Source organism: Aulonocara sp. 'chitande type north' Nkhata Bay, linkage group LG20 (genome assembly GCF_057382095.1).
Source record: "Aulonocara sp. 'chitande type north' Nkhata Bay isolate Kocher_YH1m ecotype deep benthic linkage group LG20, A_spYH_male_GT1.1, whole genome shotgun sequence".
Classification (NCBI taxonomy): Eukaryota; Metazoa; Chordata; class Actinopteri; order Cichliformes; family Cichlidae; genus Aulonocara; species Aulonocara sp. 'chitande type north' Nkhata Bay.
This window is the reverse complement of record NC_141363.1, coordinates 15671276-15694545: the sequence shown is the minus strand read 5'-3', so window position 1 is coordinate 15694545 and position 23270 is coordinate 15671276. Positions and strand designations below refer to the sequence as shown.

General features: G+C 37.5%; 1 protein-coding gene across 1 annotated transcript; it reads left to right on the top strand.

Annotated features, from left to right (window-relative positions):
• Positions 1-11034: 11034 nt before the first annotated feature.
• LOC147305343 (scavenger receptor cysteine-rich type 1 protein M130-like) lies at positions 11035-22971 on the top strand. The gene is made up of 18 exons (XM_086278391.1): positions 11035-11365; positions 11566-11664; positions 11862-12080; positions 12171-12362; positions 12474-12634; positions 12824-12971; positions 13218-13520; positions 15377-15682; positions 15947-16243; positions 16611-16919; positions 17517-17813; positions 18104-18376; positions 18789-18970; positions 19399-19501; positions 19707-19856; positions 20911-21006; positions 22073-22207; positions 22348-22971. The coding sequence occupies exons 1-18, from the start codon at positions 11035-11037 to the stop codon at positions 22530-22532; spliced, it is 3786 nt and encodes a 1261-aa protein (XP_086134517.1). The 3' UTR covers positions 22533-22971.
• The last annotated feature ends 299 nt before the right edge of the window (positions 22972-23270 follow it).

Genomic DNA, 23270 nt, shown 5'->3' with positions numbered 1-23270 from the left:
CTACCTCTAGCTCAGTCTCCTGTGCACTCACCTCTGGTTCATTCTCCTGTGAAGTCAGCAACTCCACCGCCTACTCCACTCTCACCACCACCGTTACAACAGACATCAGTGCAGTCCCCTGTGCCAGTGCAGACGCCCTCAGTTCAGTCTCCCGTGCAGTTATCTACTTCACCATTAGTAGCTCAGGTCCCCGTGTCTCCAGTAGCTCAGCTCCCACTCTCACACGTGTCTCCAGTAGCTCAGCTCCCACTCTCACACGTGTCTCCAGTAGCTCAGCTCCCACTCTCACACGTGTCTCCAGTAGCTCAGCTCCCACTCTCACCCGTGTCTCCAGTAGCTCAGCTCCCACTCTCACCCGTGTCTCCAGTAGCTCAGCTCCCACTCTCACCCGTGTCTCCAGTAGCTCAGCTCCCACTCTCACCCGTGTCTCCAGTAGCTCAGCTCCCACTCTCACCCGTGTCTCCAGTAGCTCAGCTCCCACTCTCACCCGTGTCTCCAGTAGCTCAGCTCCCACTCTCACCCGTGTCTCCAGTAGCTCAGCTCCCACTCTCACCCGTGTCTCCAGTAGCTCAGCTCCCACTCTCACCCGTGTCTCCAGTAGCTCAGCTCCCACTCTCACCCGTGTCTCCAGTAGCTCAGCTCCCACTCTCTGCTCAGTTAGCTGGCCAGCAGCCACTCTCTGCTCAGTCTCCTGTGTCGCCAGTTTTGCTCATTCACTCCACGCAGGGAGGTACCTTAATTTCTACTCAGGGCACTTTTCATGGTTTAGCCGCCGTTGGCACAGTTTGCCACTCCAGGGCTTCCCCAGAGGCTGGGTCTCAGTCCCCAGCTGATTCTGGACCCCTGCAGTTTAAACAGCCCCCTAAGAACTGCACCATGTTAGCATTGCCTGGGCAGAGTCAGTGCTTGGTGCGGTGCCAGTTGGCCTCATGTCCGCCCCCTGAACTGTTTCCACGTCGCCGCCGTTGCCGTCCGCATGGTCGGCCCCCTGAACTGCACTGTGTTTGGGCTGTTTTCTTGGGCTCCGGTGTTTGCTGTGCTCTTCTTTTGTTTTCTGTCCCGAGCCCTCCGTCCTGGGCCCCCGCTGCCCACCCTGGGTTGTTTTCTGTTTGGTTTTGTTTTTCTGTGTTTGGGCTGTCTGGAGCCAGCCCTTAAGGGGGGGTACTGTCATGGTCCTGGGTCCCCTGACCCAACGTTTTTAGTTCCTTGTGATGTTTGTAATATTGTACTTGTGTGAGTTATTCTATGGTTTCTAGTTTCGATCCCTTGCCCTTCATGTTTCTCTGTGTCCCCTCTGTTCTGTGTAGTCTGTGTCTGCATGTTTGAGTTCCCCTCTGTGTCTCTCGGTTCTTAGAGTCCTCTGCCTTATGGTTTATGTCTCTGTGTTTCTTAGTTGCTGTCTCCACTGTCAAGTTTGCGTCTCTGTATGATACTTCCTGTTTTACTTTGATGGTCCGTGTCTTATGTGAATGTGTCCTGCTTCGCTTGTCTCGTCAGTCCTGATTTCTCCCAGCTGTGCCCTCCTCCTGTGTCTCATTAACCCCGTTTCTTCCCAGTGTATTTAAACCCTGTGTTTCTCTGAGTCGGTGTCGCGTCGTCCCTCATGCTGTGTGGATCTCCCTGTATCTCTCTGTGAGTGCTTAGTTTGTTGTTCCCAGTTTAGTTTGGCTGTTTTTTCCCTGCCAGCAAATAAAGCTGTGTTTTGAGTTTACCTCCCCGAGTCTGAGTCCTGCATTTTGGGTCCAACTCCTGCCTGCCGCACAGCGATTCATGACAAATGTGATGTTTTGTGAATACAGAGAAAAGTAGTTACGAGTTTGTGTTACAGAAATTTTTAGGTCTGCACATAGATTCAAGTCTCTCAAATCACCAGCGGCAATCTCCGAATTGATCATGTTTTTTTTTTCTTTTTTTCTTATCTTGTGGAACAAACTACTTACGTGACCTGAGATCTGCCACATCTGCATGCAAATGTAAACTAAAAACATTTCTCAAGGTTCTCATTGGTTACTCTGTCTGCATGCAAGTCTGGGTGGGTGGGGGTCTTTGTGGTTTGTCTTTGGGTTGGATGTGGGTTCTGAGTAAATGTTTTCATATGCATTTGTTTGAATGCAAAGCATGTTAAGATGATTTGAGCGCCAAAAACCGACGTTTTCATCAGGTGTAAACTCACAACCAACCCAGCCAGATTAACTCATTTATCAATACAAACAATGTTTTGGTAAATCTTACAGTTAAAGTTGGATCCGGTGACCCTTAATCCTCTTTTAGTTACGCTGCAGTAGAGGTATGTGTTTATAGACCACTCTGTGTTTAACCATTAGTTATTATCAATAACTCATCCTGGCTCATCCTGTTAATGCAGCATATTTATATTCAGTGGCATTAGAACATTTTTGCTAACAAAATAATATAAATACAGAGGCAAAACAAACAACATAGTAAACGCATTTCTCATACAAGGCATAGTAGATTACAGTCAAACTAACTCATCGGCCAGTACATTTTCAGACCCTTTCTTGTCTTTTATGTCTAAACTGTATTCCTGCAGCATGAGGGCCCAGCACGTAAGGTGCTAGTTGTGATTGAACATGTGTGCCAAGAGTACAAGAGGGTTATGATCAGTAAACACCTCAATAGGTAACGAACTGGACCCTAGGTAGACATGGAAATGTTGAAGGGCCAGCAGCAACGCCAAAGACTAGTGAGCCTCCCTGAAAGCCTGCCTCAGGTATGCTTTTATCCACACCTGACTAGGTGTGGCAATTAGCAATATCTGAACACACTGAAGAGATTAGGGGCTGTAGAGGGGTGTAACACAGTTAGTCCCACTGAGACTCAGGGTCTCATTTACGAGAGATACCTGTTGCAAACTTTATCTCTTAAAAAAACATTACATTTGTTGATGAATGTGAGCTGTGTATTTGAATTTACTTAAATACATAAGATATTTTAATTTTGGTTTTGGCATCTGCTGTCTGCTAAGATATTAACATTGTTTTTTCTTTTTATGGCTAAAGACTGTCAGAGCTGTAGTGGTGTTTAACTCAATCAGCTCACATCGCACGTGTGAACATTATTAAATAAATAAAATAAAATAAAGCTGTGTGTGTGTGTGTGTGTGTGTGTGTGTGTGTGTTACTCCGTTGTTTGCTGTCTTGGCTACAGGGCATGTTAATCTGTTAATTACATTTAAAAAATTCAGTTTTGAAAAGATTTTAATTTCTTAAGGATAAATATTTTTTTTATACAAACCTACCCTACCCGCTGTGAAAAAGGAATTGACCTCTAACACTAATAACTGGTTGTTCCACACTTTTCAGCAAAAATCCCGAAACGTTGATTCTGTTCATCTGGGATTTCCTTCCCTGGATGATAACTGGGACGAGTCTGTCACATCACTGCGAAGGATTTTTCTCCATTCTTGTTTGCAGACTTATTCAGTCATGGCTTCAGTATGAAAAACTTGTTTAAGATCAGGCCAAAGTATCTCAATCAAATTTAAGTTTGGAATTTAAATAGACAACTGCAAAAATGTTTTTTTTTTAATTGAATTTAATGTAATTTATTTAAGCTCAGGGGTCGACTTAGTCTACAGTAATTAGGTCTGGCGGTAATCAGCCCTGATGCAGCTAGTGAAATGGAAAATTTATTTTCAAAAGATGATTATGTTTTGGTGCGTAAGTTTATTTGTAAATAGTTGCAATTTTATTTATTTTAATTTAAATCTAATAGAAAATAAAGTGTTGAAATAATGGAGGTCTATGTATTTCCTCAAGTGACTATATTAAGGTTTGCACACATCAGTGCACTTTTTAAGGACTATTGTCATTTCATGTGATTTCTTAATCTTTTCTTAATATTCAAATATGTAAAGCCAAGCATTATATTAGTTACTGACAGCTTTATGCAAATAAACTGAGAGAAGATTTAGATAGAGATATACCAGTCATGATAGACTGTTTTAATTTTGTGGTAATAAATACAATGTTGAAAGAAAGCCAGTGTTTTATGCATAAACTATTCATGTGTAAAAGTTAGTTATGGCATATGTGATACATTATTGAATAGTGTGTGTCTCTACAGCGTGTGTTGGAGGACAACAGGGTTGGTTTGTGCATCCAGACAGTCTTGTTTGCTGGTTAGCATGCCCTTTAATTTTGCATTCAGTTTGATACAGATGTAAAGCACTGAAATTCATGAATCTGTTGTTTAAGTAAATATTCAAAACAAGTGAAAGCTCCAAAATCATCTTTTTTCCCCCTTAAACACTTTAAAACCCAGTTCGGAATGGATATTTTTATGTTTCCTGAGAATATGTCTGAAGCAGAAGCATATGTACGAGTACAGTTTCCTGTTTAGATAGACTATCTGGTTTCAAAAATACAACCCAGAGGTTTGTGGCTTCATTTCTGTTAAACTTGCTCCTAACTTGAGCTGATGGTTGAGTCAGTTATGCCTTAACTCTGATCGGTCCACTGATAAATGTGGTCACGACACCACTGTGTGAGTCATACGCTTCAAAGTGAGATCAAGAAGAAATCAAACAGATTTTCAATAAAAAAAGGAATTGAAAAACATTTTGTTACTTTAAAACTAGTTAATTTATTTTTACAATTTTATTTAATTCACTTTATGTTAGTGTCTCTTAGTGAACCAGACAAACACAAAAACTGATTTAGGAGTTATAATATGTAACTTATGTGAACCTTGGCATTCATTATTTGCTTTGTTAACACTGACCTGTAAATCATTCAAGCATAAAAAAGGAAACTAGACTAACTGCATGTGGTGCAGTAAAGGTGATTATATCCATGTTGAACTAACAGCGTCAGAACAGCGGCCCTCGTTCTATGATTACGGTTACTAATGCCACATCAATTACAGCTTCCAACTCACATGACCCCTATTTTAGTTTCTTTACATTGGCTTCCAGTTGATTTTGGATTCTCACGCTTGCATGCAGAGCACTAAACGGACAAGTTCGTGACTACTTATCTGAACTTCTTGGTACAAACACTGCTGCTTGCTGTCTTCCCTCGCAAGCTCAAAATCTAAGACTGAATACTGTAGGTGACAGAGCTTTTCAGTCTGCGGCACCAAGGCTTTGAAACACCTCATCTCCCCGGCTTTGTTTAGGTGGCTCCTCGTAGTCTCTTATAAAACAGTTAAAAACGTTTCTGTTTATTCAGGACTTGTGCTGACATTTTTTTTAATCTATGTTATTTTTAATTATTTTCTAACATAGTTCTCTATTGATATTGCATTGTGACTGTTATGTCTGTGTTATATAAACAATCTTACTTTACTATATTAATAAAATCAAACTGAACTGCATTAAAAGTGATTTGATTAATGTGCATCAACGTAGGATGAAAAAAAGTGTTTTCTTTCAACCTGCTGAGACCCCTTGAACAGAGTGTATCTCTTAGAAAATGAGATATCTCTTGGAAGTCTTTTAGTGACCTATTTTGCTTTCACCTAATGTGCGGTTGGGCGTAAATGTATTTCCGCAGCTAACCAAAGGGCACTTGAGAATATTTTTTTCCAGTTACTCACAGCTCTGAAAAGTCTCCAGCCACAAAGCCACAGAGCCATACACTCATTTTCTCTCATATACTCATTTTATACCTGTGACCACAGTTCAGGCAACATTCACATGTAAAATCTGACTGTAAAATAGATGGATAATTTCATTAGAGTGGCTTGGATGTGTTTTTAAAGCAAATTTCTTCTGTTTTTATGCATATTTTATATATTATATCTTGTATATAATCTTTCTACACTCTGCAACATTCACTCCAAATGAATGTTTACTTGCTATATATGCAAAATATTCTTATTTACATTTATTGCACAGCCTTTATAATTCCCCTTCATGTCATTGTAATTTTTACGCAAATGCCATTCTCTCTATTTTAAGGATGCTTTTTTTTTTCAACTTCTAGATGCTGTGTGATAAAATATACCTGGTTTGTTGTTTTCCTGTCTTCTCACTTAAATCTTTCCATTCTAAGAATTATTATTTTTTTGCTGATATGAGCTGATGTTTGCTCTGCTAATGATTGCTATATGTGCTGCTTCCAGTATTAGTTTTCTAGTATATAATGTTCTCAGACATATAAAAGATCAAGAGGTTGATATTTGGTAGAATTTTATTCAAGAAAAATTTTTGTTGCTGATGATACAGCAACAATTTTTATGGTAATTTGTTCAAATTAAAACTTTAAAATATTTTTTTGATATTTTCTACCTATTAATTTTATTATTTTAGTATCAGAACTTGGCAATCTGTCTTTGCTTGTATTCAGAAAGGATCATGGTCATTTAGTCTGAAATCAACATGGGCCGTCTGCTCAACTGTCCCTGATTTCCATAAAAATGTTATGACCCAACATTTCATCTGTCACGGTTCTGGGTCTTTCTGACTCAGCTTTTTGAGTTCATGTGTTTTTATATTATGGTTTATGTTTTGAGTCCTTTGTTGTACTGTGTTTGTTATTTCCCTAGGTTTCAGTTATGGTTATCATAGGTTTATTTCTTAGGTTTTATAATATGGCTTCTCTGTGTTCTATGTTGTGCCTACTGTGCCTTTCTGTACCACGTTTCAGGTTCCTATGTTCTGTCTCCCCAGTTGCTGTTAAGTTTACATGTATAGAGTTCAGTCAGTGTCTCATGTCAGTGTTTCTAGTTTTGCTTCCCTTGTCTCGTCCAGCCTGATTACTCCCAGCTGTGATCTGCTTCTGTGTCTCATTCCCTCGTTATCCCTCAGTATATTTAAGCCCTGTGTTTCTCTACGTTCACACTGCAGGCGAAAGCGCATCAAATCCGATTTTTTTGACCCTATGCGACCCATATCCGATCATGGTATGACAGTATGAACGGCACAAATCCGATCTGGGTCACTTTCGTATGTGGTACTGAATCTGATACATATCCGATGTTTTAGAAAGCGACTGCTGTTTGAACGGTCAAGTCGCATTAAATCCGTCTTTTACGTCACTGACACAAGACAGACGGCAAGCGCCCGAGAAGACATCGCGAACTCCTGGGCGTCCATCGTATATGTTAGTGAAACTGTTGGGAAGATAATGTTGGAGAAACGTGAACATTTTATTTGTACTGTATAATCTGCAGATTCTGACAGAAATCTGCAACTATCCTTTGAATCACCGCTCCTCTCTTAAACAGCAATAAGGATCATTATTATGTTATTTACATTGTTACGTAAATAACAAAATAACTTAAAGCAAAAATTGGGAAACGTAAAGTCCGAAGTCTTTATATTAAGGGCCATCAGTCAAACAATATTGTTTGCTCTGGGTCTAAACAGAGCGCGTTGTGTGTGACGTCTTCTTTTGCGCATGCGGGCCGCTTTGAGGGTTCACACTAGAGCGCGTTTGCTGTCGCATTTTATTTGTAGTGTGAACAAGCAGACCAAAAAATTGGATTTGATCAAAAAATCGGAATTGAGCATTAAGACCTGCAGTGTGAACGTAGCCTAAGTCAGTGTCGTAGTCTCCCTCATGGCTGTGTTTCCCTGTGTGTTAGTTATCTATGTCCCAGTTTAGTTTTGTTATATTTTTTGTGACAATCTGCAATAAAGCAACTTCATGAGTTTAATTCCTGTGTGGTGAGTTTTGCGTTTCCTTCTCCTGCCTGCACACAGCCGAAACATGACATCAACATAAATATTCCCCCAAATTTTTGATTCATACTTCTGAATTTTAGATTTTCAATTTTAATTCTTGCAAAAACTAAAAAATGTCATTGTCATTCAATTTTCAAAGTAGATTGAAAAATTATGGCAACATATGCCACAAAAACAAAAATATCAGATATCAATAATCATTACCCAGAAAATTATTTTGTTAAATATGTACACATTTTTCCATTCAAGACCACTCGAATTTCAATATTTTCTGCTCTGGTATATCTTTTTTGCATAAAGATGTTATAGTACAAAGGGTGAATATATATTTTATATATGGATTGCTGTTGATTTTATTTGGGCATGAATATCTCCTATCGTCCTTTCTTACAGTCAGCATGAGTCAGGATGTGTTCTCTGGGACTGATATTTAAAAAATAGAAATTTCTTGGCTATTCAAGATCCTGAATTTCAAGATGGCACTCGAATTATGATTGAGAAAATACATTTGTTAAACAAATACACATAGAACCATTCTACCTACCTACCATTTTGAGGCCTTCTGTGATAAATACCATAGTCGATAAATACCATAGTGGCCTAAAAGTCGGTTGACTGACCTAAAAAAATAAAAACTGTTTAAGTAAATTGGAGAGGGTTTAACAGAAAATGTTCGGAAATGCTTTGCTGATGTTTAACAAAATTATTATTTTTAAATTTTAGTTAGAATAATCTAAGAACTCCAGAATTGTATTGTTTTCAGACAGTCTGCTCATGTATTTTGATTTTGTGATACAACTTGTCATATTTGCAATCAGCACGATTTTTGTCACTTCTGATGAAGAATTTCTTGTTGAAAAAAAGCATACAACAGGCTTTATTTTGCATTCAAAATGAACTATTTAGAAATTGTCACCATATGTTATCCTGATTCAGTTTTATGGTAAGAATGACTAGTTAAAACAGTAATAGTAATATAGTAATAGAGTAGTACATTTAAAAATAGTTTTTGTGATATTTATGCTCACATATTTCCAAAGTTTTCAAAATGCAAAAAATATAAAGCAAAAATTTCACAGTAATGATCATCACACTTTGGATCAGAGCTGCTTAGATCTTGGGGGGAAATGCACGTGTTTAACGTAATTGTTGTCTTAGTTATAATTAAGGTATCATTGAGAAACTCCTGAATTTCGCTCTATTTGGATTCCATTATAGACTTGAATTTCTTCTATTTTGATTGGAACAATTATTATTTGCTGAATTTAGCTTCAGTCTTCAGTCTGTAAATACCTCATTCAGAAATTGTCGCTGTCTTTTGCAATATTAATTTTTTCATTAGTATGTGCTTACATACTGATTTTTGCAGGAGAGCTAGACTCCAAGCTTTTTTTTTTATTTTTTAACAATAAAATTTCACAGTACTCGTTATGCTTGTAATATCTTCAAGATTTAGACCAAAACGGGAGATGGTTGGGTAGAAAATCTTAAAAAATTGGCTGATTTGAAGTGGAATACCCAACATGACCCTGTTTGAGGCAGATATTATATGATGATTGTGAAGTCTATACTGTAATCAGTAGTCTATGTCATAAATCTGTAATGTGTAAATAGTTAGAACTCTGTTTCTAGATGAGCCTGCGTCAACATTTTTGGAATTAATTAATTAACAGTCAGTTATTAATCATTGAATCAATAGTTGATCAATTCACAATTTTTATAAAATCTCTAGTGTGTGTAAAAGCGTCATAGTGAGTTTGAGTTCAACGAAGAGAAAAGCATAAAAAGGTGCTGCATAAGAAATAAGTGCACTTGTGTGTTAGTTTTCTTTTAAATTAAGACAATATTCGGCAGTCTAAATTTGGCGCGTATGTTGCTCATTTCCATTTTTGGTGGGCGAAGCCACGGCAATATAAAGCTGAGAACATCATTTGTCTGTCTCACTCTCAAGTCATGAGCTGTGGTGATGATGTGGTTCCTCCTCCTGCTTCTCCACCTTGCTCACATTGGGCTGATGATCTCAGGCAAGTTAATTTAATTTATTTCATTCTGAATACGATTAATTATTGTTATTTGTTAGATTTAAGAAAGTATCTTAAAAATGTCTGTGAAGTATTTAACATCTTTGAAATACTGTTTTAAAAAAAGCTCAGTGTGTGTGTGTGTGTGTGTGTGTGTGTGTGTGTGTGTGTGTGGATCTGAACTGATTTGAGATTTAATACTCAATTTAAAGCCAAAGTAATAAAATAAATATGCTATTTTCTTGCAAAATATATTGAAGTAAGTTTGTGTCGAAGTAGGAAGTGTTGTGTCCTCTAATGTGATATACCAAATTGCACCACTAGAGAGTAGTATTGTGAAAACGTGCTGTGGAGAAAATAGATGAAAAACATCTGAGAGAGCTGATGAATGCGCTTGTAACACCCTACTACATCCAACTATGTAGGTTTATGTGCTGCGATCATTAAAGAGCCACTTGTTCCTTGCAGAGGACTTGTTTCATTATCAGTCACCATTACAGGAAGGAATCTTTAAAATATTTTTGAAATCCTAACAATGTTTTACAATGGGAATCCCCCTCTCTATTCAAAAAGTTATGTGAAATGGTTATATTTCTATAGCTTTTTTTTTTTTTGCAAAGATGAGGTGTTGCGGGAAATTCGGAATTTCAAAAATTCACAGTCAACAAAAAGCTTTAACTTTTCAAATGTATGTGGAGATCTATTTTTTTATTTAGAGAAAAATGACTACTTAAAGAGCAGCATGAGGTCCAGTGATGAGCATTGTCACCTTACAGAGTGCTAGGTTCGAATCAATGATGGGCCTTTTCTTCGTGGAGCTGGCACAGCCGGCTTGTGTCTGCATGGGTTATCTCTGGGTACTCTGACTTCCTCTCACAGTCCAAAGATATCCGTGCAGTAGGTTAATTGGTAAATCTAAATCAGCTGTGGGTGTAAACACGAGTGTCTCCATGTGTTAGCTCTACAACAGATTGGTGACCTGTCCAGGGTGTTATCTGCCTCTTTCCCTATGACGGCTTAATTCCGACTTCCCAGAAGTTTTATAAGCAGACCTGTTTGGATTAAGACTTAGTGGATTCAAAATAATAATGATGATAATAATAATAATAATAATAATAATAATAATAATAATAATAATAATGAACAAAAACAATGTTTAGAAATATCTTGCTAGATATATTAAAATAATAAAGTAAAACATAAAAGCATACAAAACAAAAACAAAATGTTTTGTTATGGCAGGAGCTCAAATTCTTTACAAAATTTTAACATTTTATCCTTTGCAGTTCCCAAAAGTAAGTCAGCCATGAAACAAATCATAATAACAATAACAATAATAATAATTTGCTGTATAAACCTTGTATGTTCCTAGCTGAGGACAAACTGATTCTAAAAAACAAAGGAGGCTACCCATGTGAAGGCTACCTTGAAGTCTACCATAACAACATATGGGGTTATGTTGGGGATAGACTCTGGAGCAACAACACTGAAAAAGTGGTTTGTAAGAGCACTCACTGTGGGGAACCTGTGGAGAACTCAGTAATAGATATTCCCAAGCCTTCTGAAGACAGACCGATCTGGCTCAATGAACTGGAGTGCAAAGGACACGAGAGCGCTCTGTGGAAATGTAAACATCCTGGTTGGAACTACAGCGATTACTCAAAGGTCACAGTGAAAAAACTTAAGTGTTCAAGTAAGTTTTTCAAATTTTTCTCTGTTTTTGTTATTTATTTATTTATTTATTTTTGGTGAGCTCAGTGACAATGACTCTTAGCTAAAAGTTGTTAAGGGAAATCAATTGTGGTGTTTGTTTGGTTGTTTTGTGTGGGGTTTTTTTGTGTTTTTTTTTTATCTGTGTTTATATTTGGCTGATAATTGAGTGTGCTCTTCAAGGTAATATCACATTAAGCCTGGATGGACCCAAATGTGCTGGAGCTGTCCAGTACTCTGTTGATGGCATAACTCAGGGTTACTTTTGTAACAACAACATTGGTATGTCTTCTCTTTTTGTTAATTATTTATATATATATATATATATATATATATATATATATATTTCAAAGGGCAGGGCTGTTTAAATATTTTCAATATTGCTCTCTCTCAATTTGATTTGCAATACGTTCTATCATTTTTTTATGTTTTGCGATGTTTTTGATGAACAAACAATAAATTATTCCTCTCTTAAAAAGGTGAAAAAGAAGCCAGGCTTCTGTGTAAAAATCTCGGGTGTGGTGGACTCAGAGAAATTCCTCCCTCAGAGAGGGGGGATAGGGAAAGATTCAAAAAAGCATCAAAGATGAAGCTTGATTGTTCGGCTTTTAAAAACGGAGACCCAGATCATCTGTGGCAGTGTGCGAATGGCAATGATGATTCAGCATCATGCAAAACTTTCTCTGTCATATGTGAAGGTAACACACACACACACACACACACACACACACACACACACACACACACACACACACACACACATATGGTGAAAGTGTTTTTATGAACAGGTTATACGAGACTGCAGCTCAAAGGAAACCAGTCAAATGTGTGTTCTGGGCAGCTGGAAAAAGAAGAAAATAACAACTGGGTACCTGTTCAACAGGACAACTTTGATTTTGATGTGTGCCAGCAAATGCACTGCGGTAACTCTCTCAGCCCAAACAACCGCACAAACAAAAACCTTAATGTGACATGCACAGGTAATTCAACACATCTATATTCCAACACAAACAACTTCCAAGCAAACACTTCACACTGTGAAACTGCTCTCTCTCTCTCTCTCTCTCTCTCTCTCTCTCTCTCTCCCTCAGATAAAGTTAAAGTAGTTCTGAAGGACTCTGGTAAAGAGCAAGAGAGCAAGTGCTATGGTACAGTTAATATTGAAGTGAAAGGTTCAGTTAATCCTGTGTGTGCCTCCACCTGGACTAAAAAGGAAGCTGAATTGGTCTGCAAGGAGCTTGGATGTGGGGAAGTGAGTTTTCAAGTTTAGTCACCATAAGTTACCTGGTGTTCTGATACATGGATACTGAGTGTATCAGAAACTGTCCATACAGCAGTGCTATGGACTTTATTGTGATAAGTGTACTAACGTGCACCATTAATACTTAATTAATAATGATTATCAATGAAATAACATAAACTCATAAATGCTCTGTTCTAGCTGATTTATACTAAAGTCGAACGTCAAAATTCAAGAGGGATAATGGACCGTGTGAGCTGCAAAGGCAATGAGTCCTCACTGTGGCACTGTCAGTCTCAGCATGGCAAGAACATCCAGTGTTCAAAACAACCTTATGTGGTGTGTTCAGGTGAGATACAGCAGTGGAAATGTACAGAGTGGCTGCTGATGGCCTTTGTCTACTTTTATAATGGGATTTTAAATCCTGCAATAAATTCTCTGTCGAGAGAGAAAATGAGTTACTTCATTCAGTGAAATTGTGACATTGTTAAATTCTGATTTTATTTTTCCAAAATGTGTTCAGTAAGAGTTTAATTTAATGTATTTATTCTTTTTGTGTTTCGTGGCTGATAAATCTCTTATTGTCGTGGTACAGACAGTGTGGAGGTGAACCTGGCAGATGGTCCTGGAAGGTGTGCTGGGAGATTGGAGATAAAGCATGAGGGCCAGTGGAAGAAAGTTCCTGCAAAAGAATGGACAGAGGCTCAATCAGCAGCTGTCTGCAAACAACTGCAATGTGGGGAAAAAGGCAAAACTGAAAAATTCAGTCAGGGTTCTGGTAGCTTCCTGTCAATAACGTGTCCGAGAAATAAGAAGATATCAAAGATATCTGAGTGTTTAACAGAAAACTCAAACAACCAATTTTCGGATTGGGAAGCAGCTGGAATCACCTGTGAGGGTGAGTGTAATGTTATAATTTCTCTGCCCTTCAGTGACATCAGCCGGAAAAACGGTTTCCTTTCTTAAAGGAAGAATTTTTGTATCTTTGGCTTTTTAATTGCTTAACACTGATTATATTGGTGAAGTTTGATCAAAACGGGAAATACTAAATTACTAATATACGACAAAATCTTAGAACCAGGAAAAAGCCATTTTCATTCATCGATGTGAGGCAGAAGAAAAGAAAATGTGTTTTTTCCCCTCAGCTTATTCTTGACCTCATTCAGGCTCAAGAGTCCTTCTATACCTACAGTTTAATACTTGCAAACTAAGAAACGGATTTTTGTTAATCTGTTTTGATCAGAAAAGTGAAATAAGACACTACAACTTTCATTGATCATGCCATATTACCATTTTTTCTTTAACATGCTGCCTTGACTTTTTACTCAAATGTAATTTACAAAATTATTTTTGGAAAGTCACATGCTTCGTAAAGAAAGTCTTAAAGCCAATGCCCATTTTTTGCTTATAAAGACAGATAAAACTGAGTATATTTTAATCTTATAAATATTAAATTGGCCTCCAGTTAAATCTTTACTTGATCCAGAATGCTGCAGCGAGAGTACAAGAGAGAGTAGATTTGTCGTATCTTGGCTTCTCTTGATTGGAACCCTAGATCAAATTTAAATCCATCTCTTCACATACAAGGTCTTCAATAATCATCTTAAAGAACTACATTGGCAGTTGAGCACTTCCCTCTCAGACTACAGGCTTGTGGTTCCTAAAAGTGGAATAGAAGGCAGAGCACTCAGATTTCAGGCTCGTTTTCTGTGGAATCACCTCCCAGTTTGGATTTGGTAGACAGACACTGAAAGAAACTACGTCCCGGGTCTGGTCCGTGGATCGGGTTTCTCCAAGGCGTGGGCGTCTATAAGCAGAGTTTTGTCTTTACCCTATAAGATTCAAAATTATTCTTAAGTAACACTCAGCAATATATTCTCAAGTAGCACTCAGGTATGCCGTCAGCGGGTTAGTTACGACGTCGGGAGCAGCTGGGAGAACAAAACGACACAGAGACTGTCCGGGTTGCTTTCCCAAAATCAACTCAAAGTTGTATTCCTTTGCGCAGCGGTATTTATAGACAGAAAGGTTCGTGTGTCAACAAGTTTCAAGTTAGAACCATATAAGGAAGGTCCCCCCCCCCCGCTCCGAAAGGGGCCTTCTACAATCGTATCTCAACATACCTTTAACAGGTCCGTTAAACACTTAGACAGTTAGAATCCTTTGTTCTACAATTGCAGTAAAATGCACTCTCAAGGCCTATAAATCTTATACAGAGATCTGCTACAACCTGAGTTCTGACACAATCCAGATGGTCTTTACATAAACATCCTCTGCAAGGGAGTGATAAGTAAAAGAGTGATTTGTTGGTGTTTTCCTTCCAACCTTAGTATCTACTTTCACACCATAAAATCTTCAGTTGACACAGCAAGAGGAGATGAGGTTCAAACAAAGGGCATTGCAGAAACAGGGTCCTTTGTATAATATCATCAAAAGAATACCCAGTACATGCTCCAATAATACTAAATTATCTAACAGACACCTTCTCTGCTTTTAAGATTAGGCTTCAAACCTTCCTTTTTGATAAAGCTTATAATTAGTGTTCAATAAGGTGATCCCGAATAATCACTTAGTTATGCTGGAATAAGCCCAGACTGTGGTATATCTCCATTCAGCTTCTTTCACCAAGTATGTATTTATGCACCACTTTCCTATTTTTGTGTCTATGTCTTTGTGAACCACTGACCTTTCAACAGGTAGACGACCTGCACAGCCACTTACTGTATATCATGTTTCTCTCTTTGTGTCCATCAGGTCACAAGGTGGTGTTTTTAAGTGGAACCTGTTCTGGTCACGTGGGGATAGAGCATGGCAGAGAAATCTACTGGCTCTCTGGGTCTAAAGAGACATGGAACCAAGAGTCTGCAGACACAGTGTGTCAGCAGATGCATTGTGGGAACGCTTCCAGGTTTTCTTTCAATTCTAGGGCTGATATGATTAATAAAGTTTGGAAAAACTCTTTTAGCTGCTCATCCAGAAAAAAGTCTCTTTTTGAGTGTAGCCGAACTACACCTCTGCCTCCTGACCACCATAATTCTACTGCCTATGTGAAATGTTCAGGTAATGTGAAATATGAATGAGTTAAAGTATAAAACTAAGAATAAGGTCATTATGGAATTGATTTATTGTGTCACAGAAGAGACAATTTATTTATAACAGACTTTACCTTTTAATGTCCATAGATGTACATTCACCTCCTTGTTTTCTCTCAATCAAATTTCTACTATTTTCTATTTTTTCTGAAACCTAGCTTGGTCTAAGAAGTTGTGAAATATCTGCTGATACTAGTTTCCTCTTAAATTTAACTTTTTCATGTCACAACAGGAAATATTAAGATGAGGTTGACGAACAGCTGCTGGGGAAAAGTCAGGATTCGTGTAGAAGAGAAGGAAGGAGATATGTGTGGAGACACCTGGACAGAAGACAAGTCTGTGAAGCTGTGTGAAAAGCTGAACTGTGGGACGCCCATAAAAGCCCACAACAGTCCCAAAGATGGTGATATCCTCTTTAAGAGTTTACACCCGACAAATCAGACTACTGACCTGACACAGAGCATCTTTGTCAAAAACCAGGACAATGATAAGTCCTGTAAACAAAAACCAGCCTATGTTGTTTGCTCAGGTAATTAATTGTTTTTAAAAAAAAACAACTATTTTTAGATTGCAAACATATAATAAATGTTGTGACTTTCCTTGGCAGAATGTTTCATTTTCAACTAATTTGCCTCCTTTGGAAAAAATTGCCAGTTTTATTGTTGCAGTTTATTGGATTGTTGAATTTTTGTCACTAAGTTACAGGATACCAGAATTTAAAAAACAAAAAGAGACTGATTTTTGCTTTAACATGAATCTGTTTTTAAATATTCCTTCAAATCCTTTTTGTGTTAAAGAAGCAAATTTGAATTTTTCTGAAGTTACCTTTTCATCTTTTCACTATGACTATGATGGATAATTAAAAATAAAGTGACAACATTACTAATTTGTTTCAGGTAGTGTCAAGCCCAGATTTAGCATTCCCAGTTACAAATGCTTTGGAAACGTAGAGGTGGAGTATGAGGGGAAGTGGATCCCTGTGTGCGAGGATGCTCTCAAAGACACTAACAATGGAAACACCATCTGTCAGGAGCTTAAATGTGGTGATGCTGTCGAGACTCTTCCCTACTTTGGACCTGCACCAGCAGATAAATTAGCCATTTCAAACCTAAACTGCATTGCAAATGCTAACAGTCCATTATCTGCATGCAGCAGTATTACTGCTTCTACAGCTGCCTGCAAACACAGTGGCCTCCGATGCTCTGGTGTGTATAATGATCTTTGTGTCAGCAGTTTCTGAATTATTCTTTGCTCCTTCAGCCTAATTTTAAAATAAAGGCTTTGAAACTGAATTGAAATTGAAACAAACTGAGACTAGTTTGTATTTCAGAAAAATGTTGAGATAAAAATAATGCTGCGTTCAAACTTTGACATGCTCACCTTGAAAGGTTACTTTTAGTGAAATAAAGGGTAGAATATTAACATCCTCACCTCCATTAATGATATTTGTTCTACTCAGTTTTACTCTTTTCTTTTCTGCTTGTTGTCCATGTCACCAGTACGGCTCTGCCACACAGTCTGACTCACTTAATGTCTGGAATCAGCTGGAAACAGCTGGCCTGTGCAGTCTGATGGTTATAGAAATATCGCTGTCATCAGTTGTCATCTCTTTGTTATCACTCTATAAAATCATTTTATTTACACAGCAGTCAGAAGGGTAGCTAAACTTCAAAAGTGTAAAACTTTAAGTTGATGCAGGATCATAATGTCATTTCTGTGTGCAGAGTGTGTTATTTATATCATTCAGATCCTGTTGGTTACATCATGTTTTGTGAACTTTTTATTTCTCTTGTCTGTCTCAGAATGGAGGACGATGGTACCTGACAAAAAGGCCTGTAGTGGAACAGTGTTGGTTCACTGGAGACAGGGACTCAGTGCTGTTTCCAGAGAAAACTTCAATGAAACTGAGAAGGAAAAGCTTTGCCAGGATATGGACTGTGGTGGATACCAATCAACAAATGAAATCCACCCCCAAACAATTGAAATAGATTCTTTTTGGAACAAAAGCTTCAGCTGTGGTGAAAATCCAGGAAGCATTTGGGAATGTGAAAATAAAACCACACCCTCAAGGAAGGAGCCTGTCTTTATTGAATGCAAAAGTAAGATTTATATCAGCAGGACTGATCTTAAATGATCACAGACATTTTACATTTGCACTGGAAACACTGAAGAGTGAAACAAGACACTCGGAGTGTGAAGGAGAATTATTCCAGATACACTGGATAAAGTAACAAACCAAAGCTAAAAGTGTTAAATGAACTATTTGATTATGGACTTGTGCTTCATATTTTGACTTTGCAGTGCAGAGAAGATTAACTGATCATTTCTACCTCAGTGCTTTATGTCTTTATCAATACTTGACTGCAGTGTTTATTGCTTTCCTTCCCAGAGGAGCCCAATGTCAGCCTTTCACAGGGCTGCCGTGGGGAAGTGAGGATAGATGACGTTCCAGTGTGTGCTAGTAACTGGGATCTATCCTATGCACACAAAGTTTGCCAAGAAAACCTTTGTGGCAATGCTGTCTTCATTGAATCCAAAGCTCCATCAAAGGGTTCAGGTAACATTTACCATGTCAGCTGTGAAAAGTGCCATTCCATCATTGGCCAGTGCAGGAGGACTAAAGGAAAGTGTGACAAAAATGTGGTGTTCATTACTTGTAGTGGTAAGTGTGAGTCCATACACCTCTCTTTCCATAAACTCATCCCTATATACAGTACATACATGTATGTCCTCTCTTAATTATGGTAGTATTTTAATTCATTATCTTTGAGTAATTTTTCTTTCTTTCTTTTTACAAAAGGAAAGTTGATTTTTTTTTTAAAAAATAAAATAAAAATGACATTTTCAAGTTGTTTATGCCACTGTTAAGGAACTTATTCCAGTTTCTGTAACAATGACCATTTGGCTGGTTCAGTAGAAAAGTCATCTCAGAAATTTTAAAAATGTACAAGTTATTTTTGTTCATTTTTTAAACACATTATGAACACAAGCAGACCATCTCTAACATCATATTTGCCAGACAGAAGTGGATGAGCTTGTTTCCTTCTTTAAACACAGTTTCTTTGCTTTTACAGAAAGTGTAAAGTTCCGCACGACTGAAAAACATGGAGGTGTCCTTTATGTCAATTATCGAGATAAGTGGGAAAGAGTATGTCCATTTAGGGCGGAAGAGAAAGAGTATGTCCAAAACTTAACGGCAAAGCTCTGTGAAGAAATTAATAATGAGACCCATAGCGGCTCTACGGAAGACAAACAGGTAAATCTTTACATTCTGTTTCTTGAAACCGGTCACTAATTTATCTCGTATGCTACAAACCAATATCATGGACAGTTTCCTGGCTCTGCGTTTCAGCTTATTTAAATCTAATAATGAAGAATGGAATGTGATTTTTATATTATTTAGGTTTATGAAATGGAAAGAAATCTATGGGAGGTTTAGCTGACTAAATACAAAATGCTCAAAGATTTTTAAGTTAAAAACTTACTGGACACTTTGCTGACACGTAATTTGCAGAAATATAAAATAAATTGAATGTCCCAATACTTTTGGTCACTTTAGTGACTTCTTTTGCTGTGTGTTGCTTTGATGCTTCAGTCAGGCCTGTTTTTCACTGCCAGAGAAATTTCAGTGTTTTCTATTCCGGCTGTATCACTAAATGTGAAAAAGTTTAAATTTGATTCAAGGTCAGCTTAGAAACAACACTGGAGTTCACTGATGTTACCATGGATGTCAAGCGCTCTGTCAAACAACGTTCCTGCGGAAACGTTTCTCCAGCTGAAATACTTTGTAAGACAAACCACAAATCCTTTCTCAATAAGTTCTATTGTTTTCAAAAATATTCATTCAACATGTTTTGCAGAGAAGAGATTTTTTAAAATGGGTAACTCTGAGCTTACTTACCTTGAGGTGGTGCAGATAAACAAGATGAGTCAAGTACAGCTCTCAGTGTGACTGAATCCAGAATAAATAAAGTGGTTGTTTTTGATTTCAGGCTACGAGCCACCCCCTACACCTCCACCACCTCCTTCTACACCAATAGCACCTATTATCGTGGGTGTGGGATTTCTTCTTGTTGTTGTGATCTTAATTTTGGTATTTTTACGATTCTATCTCAAGAGAGCCAGGAAGTCCAACGTTTCACGTGAGTATCTTTATTACATGACTTAAACACATGGCTTGTTTCACTTTTAATGAATTACTTTAAAAAGTGTAAAAAACCTGCCTGAACATGAGAACATAATCCAGAAAAAGGTGTTTGAGAGTTTTTTTTGCCACAAGAGGCACTATTTGAATTCAGAATTCAGTCAGTATGTTGGAGACTCAACATACTGACTGAATTCTGAATTCAAATAGTGCCATCGCTACTGCTGACAAAACAAGGAACGCATCATCTCATTCAAACATTGCTCACTTTAAAAACTTAGGGAAACATTGTGAAAACTACCCAAACTTGTGCTTGTGTCTTGTATTTCCTGCTCGCATACTCAGGACTGGACTGTTACAAAAAATCAGCCCTTAGTTTTTCTTTTTAATCTCCTTGCTAAAGTTGTTTTTGGGTTAGTTCTTAGTTGAACTGCACTACAGTATGTGACAATTAATAGCTAAACTTTATCTGTTGACAGTGGCTCATGGACAAAGTGGCCATTCATTTTACTTTTGTTGGGACTGCTGTCCCTCCCCCTGCACTTCTCCACGGCAGCCTCCTGTTACTGTGAGGGTTTGTTACTACAGCAGTTGTTGCTGGAACAGCAGCAGCCCCGATAACAAGTGGCCTAATATGATATATTTTGCTGCATTTATTTTTACGTTTCTTTTCCCTTTCTCAGCTTTTCAGCTCCACCTTTTTGCCACTTCGTCCATACTAAATTCTGTTCTGCAAGTTGTGTGAGCACACATGGAAAGTAGGGGAGGGCCTAGTTTAAAGATTTGAAAACAACAACCTGAAAGGAAAATGTAACCCTGTTTTTTCATAACAAAAAGTAATCTTATCTGAACAATAACACTGTTGCTTACATTCAAAGTGCCTGTATCAAAAATGAATAAATTGCCTGCTGACAGTGCTTTTATGGCTGATTCCAGATTAGCGCACCAGTCTTTTTCTGTACCCTGGTACATTGGTACATCACTGGTACATTAACACAGTGCACTGTTGTTATGTACTCTATGAGTAAATGTGTAACACTGTAACCTTTCAGCAAGAATGCTGCAAGACAAAGAAATGGAGTTTGAAAGTGGGGAATATGAAGATGTCATGAACAAAGAAAATGAGATGGAAGACTTAAGTCATGGCAGTGAGTCATTCATTTATTAATTTGTTTATTGATTGATTGATTATTTTTTTCATTCATTCATTCATGTTTTCTAAATACTTTATTGCTTCTGATCACAGTGCCCTTTAAATACTGTACACCATGTTTGTTTGTTGTAGGTCTTGCTACTTCTTATATTTCTATGTCCATGGTTATATTTTAAACAAATATTTCTTATCACTGCATATCAATATTCCATTTTTTCTGCTTTTGCAAGTTATTTCTGCTTAATCATACTGTGTCAAGAACAAAACCTTACCTCAGTTAAATCTGGATTTTACCCCGTCTGATGTCGTCTCTTTGTGCAGCCCTACTGCTCCCCCCTGCTGACTACTTGAAGGCGCACAATTTCAATTTCACCGTGGACTTGAACAGAGATATAAAACATATATGAAATGAAAAATTATCTTTCAAACTGACTTTCATGGCAGAGATCATTGGTAATAACAGTTAAGCCTCTGGATACAAAGAGCAGCAGTTTTTAGTGAAAGTCTATGGCTGTCAATCTTAAATTACATGGTAGGCCACTTACAGGAACCAGTAAAATCCCACTTTCTATCAGCCTAAAGAAATGTAACTACACATTTAAAATAATAATAAGGGCAATTTAAATAGTATTTCTTAGTTTTCTGCATGATAAAAAAAGAAATGCTGCCGTAGTAAATGTCAAATTTGAATTGCAATCATCAAATGTGTAATATTACAGAAAAATAGAAAGTTTCTATTAATTCACAGGAAATACCCTGATGGGGTTTTTTTTTTTTTCAATTTAGACCGACTGTAAAAAATGAAATAGTAAATCATAAAGACAGGAACTTCTCTATGATTTAATGGTTTATCTTTTGCAGTACTTAATTCATTTTGTGCGGTATAAACATCCTTGGGGGACCTATTTTTCAGCATGAGAAGCTGCAAAAATTAATTAATTAAATAATTGTTTTTCTAAAACAATTTGCCTGTCTTAGATTTATCTCAGATTGTTTCCAAGTGGGAGTTCTTTTTAAAAAGCCAACATGATGTAAGTGTTCTCTTGCTATTTTTCATTCAGGAACCAGATCAGAGGCTGAATTAATCTCAGAGAAGGATGGGCAGAATGTTTCCTCTTATGAGGATGTTGAAGCAGATGAGGCTCGACCCCTGACCTTTCAAGGCACTACTGTCATCAACATCAACACGCATGAAGGTGTCCATAATGAAAGCACTGGGGTTCTAAACTAGTTCGATCACAGTGTTTTCACATTTCAATAACAGTAAATGGCAATTTGGAAAATCAGTGAGTCTAATCTCTGTTTAACACATGTCATCTGTTTTTCTTTGTGACAGACGGGGTGACCTACGAAGTGGAAGATCCACAGGAGAATTATGACGACATCGATACAATCCCTGGAACCACACAGACTACAGCAGAGGTCCATGAAAGCCTTGAAACATCACATGACTTAAACTCAGCTGCCCCAGGATTGGTGGAGAGAGATGAGGACTACCTAGAGCCAGATGTGGATGGGTGAGCCGAATGTGGCTTTAGAAACTACTTTTAAAAATCAGTCTCAAAAAGTGGCTCATGTCCAAATTCACCTTCATTTCTCTCAAATAAATATCAAATGAAAAGCAATATTAAAATCTTTAAATTCAACATACATTTACTGAAATGGGTGAAGGAAACTTCCATTTGATGGAGGAACAGTGCAAAACGACTGAAAATCTATCTTTTGATACTGTATAGCAAAAAAACTTAAAATGTACAATGTTTTATAATGCCAGCCGCTTCTTCCTGCTTCTAGTCTATAGGCTTACCTAACTGTCTTGTTACTTTTATATTCAGCATAGAAATGTGTGTAATATCAATATTCTCATCAAACTCTGAGTATAAAAATACAAGTGTATTTCTCACAATATTAAGCTATTGTTCTAAATATAGTATATTCTTTAAAGCATAAATATAAAGAATTCAATATCTTGTGGTTGTCGTCTTTTTGTGATATTGTTTCATTTTAATGCAATGTGTCATTAAATGGTCCAACATGAAATACCAATGCAGTTGGTATTTCTTAACTGGTCTGTTAACAGCTTATCTTAACGATGCTCAACTTGACAAAAAAACTAAACAAAAAAACCCAACACCCAATTATTATTATTATTATTATTATTTTTGATTATTTCCCCCATGACTACAGCTTTTTTGTGGCTAATTTTCACATTCCTGACAACTGTTCACAGTGCACATTTTTCTATAACTCACCCAATTT

Coding starts and splice junctions, on each gene's coding strand:
- LOC147305343 (XM_086278391.1), top strand. CDS start 11,035: ATGTTCCTAGCTGAGGACAAACTGATTCTAAAAAACAAAGGAGGCTAC. Junction 12,972..13,217: donor ACCTTATGTGGTGTGTTCAG/GTGAGATACAGC, acceptor GTCGTGGTACAG/ACAGTGTGGAGGTGAACCTG. Junction 16,920..17,516: donor CAGTGGCCTCCGATGCTCTG/GTGTGTATAATG, acceptor TGTCTGTCTCAG/AATGGAGGACGATGGTACCT.